Source organism: Biomphalaria glabrata, chromosome 18 (genome assembly GCF_947242115.1).
Source record: "Biomphalaria glabrata chromosome 18, xgBioGlab47.1, whole genome shotgun sequence".
Taxonomy (NCBI): domain Eukaryota; kingdom Metazoa; phylum Mollusca; class Gastropoda; family Planorbidae; genus Biomphalaria; species Biomphalaria glabrata.
In genome coordinates, this window is record NC_074728.1 from 18536707 (window position 1) to 18546069 (window position 9363).

The window sequence follows — 9363 nt, forward strand, 5'->3', positions numbered from 1 at the left end:
TTGATTCTGTCCATTTGAAGGGAGAATTAAATGTTTTTGCTGATGTATGCTCAAGACTTGTATAATTTTTTTGATTCATTTGAGCAATCATGTACTTATGTTATATTAATTTTGATATTGATCAAATTTGATAATGTAACTATGTAACATGCAAACAGTTGTAACTTTAACTGTAAATTTTTGAGACAAACATTATTTTGTCTATTGAAGTGTATAATGAAGATTTTTTATTGTTGAGGTAATCATAATGATTATTGGTTGTTGAGGATTTCTCAGTTGTTTTTTCTCAGTGAGAGTTTGAGGTCTCTTCTTGTAATTCTTGGAAACGTATTTGCAGTATTGATCTTGGTGAAGTTGATTTTCTGGAGAATTTTCTTGCAGTTTTTATGATAACTGGAATTTTTTTTTCAAAATTGCCAGTTCGTTGAGGAGGGGGAATGTCGCAGTTATCTATGTAACTGTATAGTAGAATTAGTTCTCTAATTGATAGTGCGGCGTTGATCACTATATTGATGACGTCATTACATTATTAATAATTTCTGTGTAGACTAGAGGACTGAGCTTTTGTTGCTTGTCACAACTTCTAGTGACGTAAATTTAGTGTGTGTGTGATTTGCGTCATTTATCGTCTAGTACAGTCTCTCCATTGTTTTGTACGTTGGTACAGATAGACGTGGTTTGAGAGCTCTGGAATTTCTCCTTGGTTTTTGTTATTGGATAGCCTTAGCATTTGCCTTGGACATTTTCTTGTTGGATTATCTTGACCCCTGTTTAGGGTGAGTTTTATTTTTCATTGTATAGTTTTTCTATTTGAATTCGTTCGTATTTGTAAGTCTATAATTAGACTAGATATAGATGATTAGAAGAATCCTTTCTTTTATCTTCTATAGGGTTTTAGCGTCAAGACTAAGTTTTTAGTCGTAGTCTCAGTTGAAGACTCTATTTCAAGTATTAGTGTCAAGTCTATATGTTAGACTCTGTGTCAAGTCTCAGTGTCAAGACTTGTTTATTCAGTCTCAGTTCTATATTGAGAGTACAACTTTAGGTCTACAGTCTACAGGACTGAGGTCTTTCTCTCAGTTGGTCGTCTGGTGTGCACGTGGATTTGTACATGAGTCTGAGGTTCAAGATTCCAGACTGCGGGTTGCAGTGGTCAGACCTGATGGTATAGTGTCAACTATGAACTTCTACTTTTTGGAATTGTCGTCAGTGGACAGTACCTGATCTAGAGGCTAGATCTACATATATTACCAGTTGTTGTTTTTGAGATTGAAGGACTAGGTGATCCATTGAACTACTTATTATAGTTAAGGTAATATACTATGTGTTTCATAATTATATGAATGTTCTGTATCTAAGGAGACTAACTGGATCATTGTAGATTACATATTATTACATATTGATATTTCATACTATTATTATCAGTCATCATGAATCAGTCATTTGTAAATATATCACAAGAATAAATTTTATTGTTATTTACATCATACACTTAGTTTATTAGTTTATCTACAACTATATGTGTATGATGTGCTTGTCAGGCTGAACTTGAGCCAAAATATTATAAGTTCAGAAAATAATAACAATAATACAAATTGAAATAATATTTAATATTAATAAATATTTGCATTGGAAATATATAATAATAATTTGATAAATACAAGAATACAAGAACCTGACAAGTATTTTGGGGGCTCGTCTAAACTGTTAAAGGAGTTATTTGAGGGATTATCTCAGTCATAATTTGTTATATTATTGACAGTTGAATATTTGCTAAATAAATTTCTGTACTTGTAAGAGTATATTTTCAGATTCTAGACACTTGTTTGTGTCACATTACTATTCATAACGGTACTATGTGATTGTACCTTATTACTCAGGAAAGGCATCGTATACATTTTTTGTGTGAGACTTTATTGGTGCCAGTGTATCATATTGTTATTGCTAACATTGTATCTTATATATAATATTTTTTTTAAAATTTATACTAATAAGATATAATTTTGTTACATGCCAAACTGATTGGTGGACCTAAATTGGAGCTGTGATCTGTTTGTTGGGATTCTCAAGTTGTCCTGGTGTATCTGGCTGTACCTTGTCATCAATACTCTATCTTCCTGGTGCTGAGGCAGATTCTATCTTCGCAGGAGAAAGCACAGCTAAGTGTATTTTTTTTGGTTGCTAATAGTATATCTTGTGCTCTAATTAGTTTTTCCGATTTGACCTGTTAAACTTATATTGTTTGGAAATTCTAAGGATGGAGACTAGGTTTTCTATAAATTCACAATTTATAGCGGATGGGCAGGCGTTGGGTTTTACAGGAGCTGACTTGCAGAACTATGTGAAAGAACAGAAGGAAGAATATGTCAAGGCAGAACAAGCAAGATTGGATAGGGAGGAACGGCTCAAGAAGGAACAAAGGGCGGAGGAGCATGAACGATGGAAAGAAAGGGAAGTAGTGGAAGCTAAAAAGAGGCAGGAAGAATTGGAATTGGCTAGACTTAAGGAGAAAATTGTGGAGAAGGAGTTGCAGAAAGAAAGTAAATCTGAAAACAAAGAAGGAGAACCTAAGATCCAGGATAAACATAGACATATAATTGATAAGTTGGACAAGAGTTTTCAGAATATGAAGGAAGATGAGGATTTGATTGGTTTCTTGACTCTATTTGAGGCGGTGGCAACAAGATGTTGTATTGATAAGAAAAGTTGGGCTATGTTGTTATCGTACAAATTGACGTTGAAACTCAAGAATTTTATGCTGCAAGATGATCTGTTTAAGAAGGAAAATTATGATGAAGTAAAGGTTATGCTAATGAGACAGGCTGATATAAATGGAGAAACGTGTAGGAAGAAATTTCACCAAATTAGACCTAAAGAAAATGATTTCAGGGGATATGTAGCCGATTTGAAAAGGGCACTAGACAATTGGATGAAGATGGCGGAGGTAAAGGAGACCATAGAAGGCATGAAAAATATGATTGTGACAAACAGATTATTAGAGAGTGTTTCAGGCGAAGTGTATCGTCAACTTATCTTAAATAAAAGTGATAATGTAGAAGACATGCTACAAGTAATTGAAAGTTTTAAGACTGCAAGTTCAACAAAATCATTATGTAAAGAGGAAAATGTGTATGTAATGGGAGCTGCTGAAGCCACAAGTCAGAATTATGCTAGTGACAGGAAAGTCATAACTTGTTTTAGGTGCGGAAAAGTAGGTCACAGGTCAACGGAATGTTATGTGGGTGGAGCCGGAGTGAAACCAAAACAGGTGACATATAATAAGGATGGAACAAGACATGTGTCAGGCACAAGGAATGTGTCATATGGAACTTACAGGAGGCAGTTTGATACTAGAGGAAGGAGAATGGATGGAGGGAATTGGAGAGGAGCTTACAATGATGTGAACCATGGTGGAGGAAATAACAGAAGGAATTATTCAGGTTTTGATTATACTAAGGAGAAAAACACAGACAAGTCAAAGAAAGTGCAAAACACAGGTACGCAGAGATGACTAAATTGTTCACGTAAAATTCAAAGTTGTTGTCATTCTAATCTGGCTGATGAAATAGAATATTTTACTCCATGTAGAAAAGAAACTATGTCTATTGTTGATCAGAAATTGAGGAAAAAGTCTGTAGGGAAATTACGTTTTGAAGAAGGATTATTAAATAATAAAATAGTGTCTATATTGCGTGATTCAGGATCTAGTGTTATTGGGGTAAGAAGTTCTTTAATTGAATGCAAAGACAAAATTCCAGGTAGCTACAAATTAAAATTGATTGATGGTACTATTAAGGAATATCCACTGGCATGTGTTGACATCAATTCAGACTATATCACAGGGAAATATATTGTAGCTTGTTTTGAAAATCCAGTAGCTGATCTAATAATAGGGAATGTACAAAATGAACAACATAATGAACATATTGGTGCTGCTGTTACAAGAGCAGTGAAACAAAAAGAGAATGAGGCTGATATTATGAAACATTCAGAAGTTATTCAAGATTGTTATAAGTTATTTGGATCATGTGAAGATTTCTTGAGAGAACAAGTGAGTGATCCTACATTACAAGAATTATGGAATCGACAGAAGGAGAAGAGTGTGGATAATAAGACAAATGGAAGTGTTCGATTCAAGGTATTCGATAGATTATTGTATCGTGTATTCAAAGGTCAATTAGGTCAGGAAGAGAAACAACTCGTGGTTCCAGTGTCAAAAAGGGAAGTAATTTTGAAAACAGCACATGAAAGTATATTTGCAGGTCATTTGTCAGTTAGGAAAACAAAGTCAAGAATATACCAATATTTCTTTTGGCAAGGAGTTGATAAAGATGTTAAAGACTTTATTAGGAGTTGTGATATTTGTCAACGGTGTAGAATGCCACGAAGATGTGACAGAGTTGAACTTGGAAATATGAATATAGTAACACCATTTTACAAAGTGGCAATAGATATTGTTGGTCCGTTGGAGGTTACCGAGAACAAGAACAGATTTATTTTAACACTTGTTGACATTGCTACGAGATGGCCAGAGGCAATACCTTTAAGAAATATTACTACAGAAACTGTGATTGAGGCATTAAACACAATCTTCAGTAGAATTGGTATACCGCACGAGGTACTAAGTGATAACGGAAGTCAGTTCACTGCGGATTTATACAAGGAAGTGTGTAACTTCTACAATATTAAAATAGTGCACTCAACTATTTTTCACCCTTCGTCGAATGGGATGAATGAACGTTTCAATTCTTCATTGAAAAGTTTTCTAAGGAAGGTTACACAAGAGAGTCCAAAGGATTGGGATAGAAAGGTTAGCGCTGCACTTTTTGCTTATAGAGAGGTCCCAAATGAAACTACAGGAATATCGCCATTTCAAATGGTATATGGAAGACAGATGAGAGGACCATTGGCTATTCTGAAACAAGTATTTGTAAACAAAGAGGAGGAAGATGAATACAGGAATGTTTACTCATACTTAATGGATTTGAAGGAGAGGTTATTTCATGTGACATCAATTGCCAACAGAAATAGTGAGGTTAAAAAGCAAAAGTACAAAATTCAGTATGATAGATACTCTACATTGCGCAAGATTGATGAAGGTGATTGTGTATTGATACTTAAACCTCAAAGAGAAAACAAATTATCTGTATATTGGCAAGGACCATTTAAAGTTATAAGGAAGGTATCAAGATTCAATTTTCTGGTAAAGAAGGGAGATAAGTTAAAACTTTACCATATCAATAGATTGATGAAATATCATAGCAGAAGTAAAGATGATACAAGTGAAACTGTTATTAATATTGAACATGAGAACAGTATTTTGTCTGCTAATATGGTGTCTGTTGTGGATGATGAGGAGGAATTTGATGAAGACTTGACAAATGAAGATATTTTACCAAGCATTCCGACATTAGAAATCAATAATAAGAAGCAGACGAATGAAGACATTTTATCTCAATTGAAGGTCAACCCAGATTTAAACTGTAATCAGAGATGTGAAATAATGAAGGTGCTGGATGAATTCAAAGATGTTATATCAGACATACCGGGTAAAGCAGATGTGGAAGAATTTAGGATTAAGTTGCTGGACACTAAGCCTATAGCATTAAAGCCATATACGGTACCAATAAATATGAAGGAGAAATTAAAAGAGGAAATTGATAGTATGTTGAAGTTGGGTATCATAGGACCCACAGATTCATCATATGCCGCTCCTGTTGTGGTTATTAAGAAACGTGATGGTACACTACGTCCATGCATTGACTACCGTAAGTTAAACAGTGTTACACAAATACCAGCTGAATTAATACCAGATCAAGAAGAGCTATTCAATAAACTCTACAGGGCTAAGTATTTTACTTTAGTTGATTTAACTAAAGGGTATTGGCAAATACCTATAAGTGAAGAATGTAAGGAGTACACAGCTTTTAGAGTTCTGGGGGAACACTACATGTTTCATTACTTACCATTTGGTTTAAGTGGTGCCCCTAACCATTTTAATAGAGTATTTTAAGAGATATTGAGAATGTATTGTTTTATTTTGATGACATCTGTATATTTAGCGAAAGTTGGGAGACTCATGTTAGAGATGTACAGAATGTTTTCGGTGTATTGAAAAGTCATGGATTTACTCTAAAACCATCTAAATTAGAGGTTGGCTTTACTAACATTAAATTTCTGGGACATAATGTAGGTCGGGGAGAAGTGAAACCAGATAGTAAAAATGTTCAGAAGATCCTGGAGTTTAAACCACCCAGTACCAAGAAGGAAGTAAGGTCATTAATTGGGTTGGTTAACTATTACTCTAAATTTATACCTTGTTATTCAGACTTGGTGTTTCCATTCACAGAGTTATTGAAGAAAGGGAAATCTGTGAGAATTGATTGGAGTAATGAGTGTATTGTGGCACTGAAAAGAATACAAACTTATTTGTGTGATTATCCTATTCTAAGATTGCCTGATCCTTCTCTTCCATTCTTTTTGCAGACAGATGCATCAGATAAAGGCATTTCAGGTATACTTAGTCAGATGAGAGATGGTGTGTTACATCCAGTGAAGTTTGTCAGTCGCAAGTTGTTGCCACGTGAACAGAAATACTCTATCCTTGAGCGGGAAGGACTGGCCATTGTATGGTCGATCAAAAAGCTAGATCGTTATTTGGCAGGAGTGAAGTTTCATCTCCAGACCGATAACAAGGCATTGTCATTCATAGCAAATAGTAATTATTGTAACAAAAGAATAACTAGATGGTGTTTAACACTTCAGGATTATTGTTTTGATTCTGTCCATTTGAAGGGAGAATTAAATGTTTTTGCTGATGTATGCTCAAGACTTGTATAATTTTTTTGATTCATTTGAGCAATCATGTACTTATGTTATATTAATTTTGATATTGATCAAATTTGATAATGTAACTATGTAACATGCAAACAGTTGTAACTTTAACTGTAAATTTTTGAGACAAACATTATTTTGTCTATTGAAGTGTATAATGAAGATTTTTTATTGTTGAGGTAATCATAATGATTATTGGTTGTTGAGGATTTCTCAGTTGTTTTTTCTCAGTGAGAGTTTGAGGTCTCTTCTTGTAATTCTTGGAAACGTATTTGCAGTATTGATCTTGGTGAAGTTGATTTTCTGGAGAATTTTCTTGCAGTTTTTATGATAACTGGAATTTTTTTTTCAAAATTGCCAGTTCGTTGAGGAGGGGGAATGTCGCAGTTATCTATGTAACTGTATAGTAGAATTAGTTCTCTAATTGATAGTGCGGCGTTGATCACTATATTGATGACGTCATTACATTATTAATAATTTCTGTGTAGACTAGAGGACTGAGCTTTTGTTGCTTGTCACAACTTCTAGTGACGTAAATTTAGTGTGTGTGTGATTTGCGTCATTTATCGTCTAGTACAGTCTCTCCATTGTTTTGTACGTTGGTACAGATAGACGTGGTTTGAGAGCTCTGGAATTTCTCCTTGGTTTTTGTTATTGGATAGCCTTAGCATTTGCCTTGGACATTTTCTTGTTGGATTATCTTGACCCCTGTTTAGGGTGAGTTTTATTTTTCATTGTATAGTTTTTCTATTTGAATTCGTTCGTATTTGTAAGTCTATAATTAGACTAGATATAGATGATTAGAAGAATCCTTTCTTTTATCTTCTATAGGGTTTTAGCGTCAAGACTAAGTTTTTAGTCGTAGTCTCAGTTGAAGACTCTATTTCAAGTATTAGTGTCAAGTCTATATGTTAGACTCTGTGTCAAGTCTCAGTGTCAAGACTTGTTTATTCAGTCTCAGTTCTATATTGAGAGTACAACTTTAGGTCTACAGTCTACAGGACTGAGGTCTTTCTCTCAGTTGGTCGTCTGGTGTGCACGTGGATTTGTACATGAGTCTGAGGTTCAAGATTCCAGACTGCGGGTTGCAGTGGTCAGACCTGATGGTATAGTGTCAACTATGAACTTCTACTTTTTGGAATTGTCGTCAGTGGACAGTACCTGATCTAGAGGCTAGATCTACATATATTACCAGTTGTTGTTTTTGAGATTGAAGGACTAGGTGATCCATTGAACTACTTATTATAGTTAAGGTAATATACTATGTGTTTCATAATTATATGAATGTTCTGTATCTAAGGAGACTAACTGGATCATTGTAGATTACATATTATTACATATTGATATTTCATACTATTATTATCAGTCATCATGAATCAGTCATTTGTAAATATATCACAAGAATAAATTTTATTGTTATTTACATCATACACTTAGTTTATTAGTTTATCTACAACTATATGTGTATGATGTGCTTGTCAGGCTGAACTTGAGCCAAAATATTATAAGTTCAGAAAATAATAACAATAATACAAATTGAAATAATATTTAATATTAATAAATATTTGCATTGGAAATATATAATAATAATTTGATAAATACAAGAACATGACAGATGCCACTAACCTATCAAGATCAAGGGTGCCCGGTGGCTAAGTGGTTAAATGCTTTTGAAATTAAGGTCCTGGATTCAAATCTCGGTGATAAAATTTGATTTTGAATTTCGAGATTTTTAGGTCGCCCCTGATTCCACCCAACTCCAACGGGTACCTGACTTTAGTTGGGGAAAGTTAAGATTTGTAGTCAGTGTGCTGGCCACATGACACTCTGCTCGTTAACCATCAGCAAATAAACTGATTACCTTAACATCATCCGCCCTATAGACGGCAAGGTTTGAAAAAGGAATCTAGCTTTATTCACACATATTGCTTTCGCAATAACTTGGAAACCTACTTAAACTGTCTGCTACACCGTATAACGATTGGTCCGTGACCTCCGTGAACCCAAATCGAAGGTGCCGATGGGTCTCGGTTACACACACAACAGAACATGTTCATTAGTTTGAAGGTGATTTAATATCCTTACGTTCAGTAAAACCAATTCTGTCAAGATTGTTTCATATTTTAGCAAAACCTCTTTGTATTTCGACTCCAGTCATATCTATGTCGTCTTACGGCGTTGCGCCTGTTCATTCATAAAATGCTGTCATCATAACGTTTGCAAATCGGTAGTGCTTGCGAGAAAACATTCATCATTTTAATACATTTTTTTTTGCACAGGATTCCAACAATAGTTGCTTTTTATCTGACTTTTTTTCTGCTGCTTCTTTTTCTATTCTTCTGCATTTTGATTCCAATCAACGCATTTCTACACTGTTCAAGATAATAATTGTGATTTGTGAAAGACTTCGTAGCGGGGCAGTTCGAGATCATGCGATAACTCCACCAAACCAATTAGAATTCGTATGTGACTGAACATGTCTTCATATTTGTCATAATATTTATATCACGACACTCAAAGTGTTGCTCT

The 9363-nt window shown here is 34.4% G+C and overlaps 1 protein-coding gene across 1 annotated transcript; it reads left to right on the forward strand.

The window, feature by feature from the left end:
* Window positions 1-64: 64 nt before the first annotated feature.
* Window positions 65-8264, forward strand: LOC129923917 (reticulocyte-binding protein homolog 2a-like). The gene is made up of 2 exons (XM_056016992.1): window positions 65-3497; window positions 6487-8264. The coding sequence occupies exons 1-2, from the start codon at window positions 2258-2260 to the stop codon at window positions 6501-6503; spliced, it is 1257 nt and encodes a 418-aa protein (XP_055872967.1). The 5' UTR covers window positions 65-2257; the 3' UTR covers window positions 6504-8264.
* Window positions 8265-9363: the final 1099 nt, after the last annotated feature.

Coding starts and splice junctions, on each gene's coding strand:
- LOC129923917 (XM_056016992.1), top strand. CDS start 2,258: ATGGAGACTAGGTTTTCTATAAATTCACAATTTATAGCGGATGGGCAG.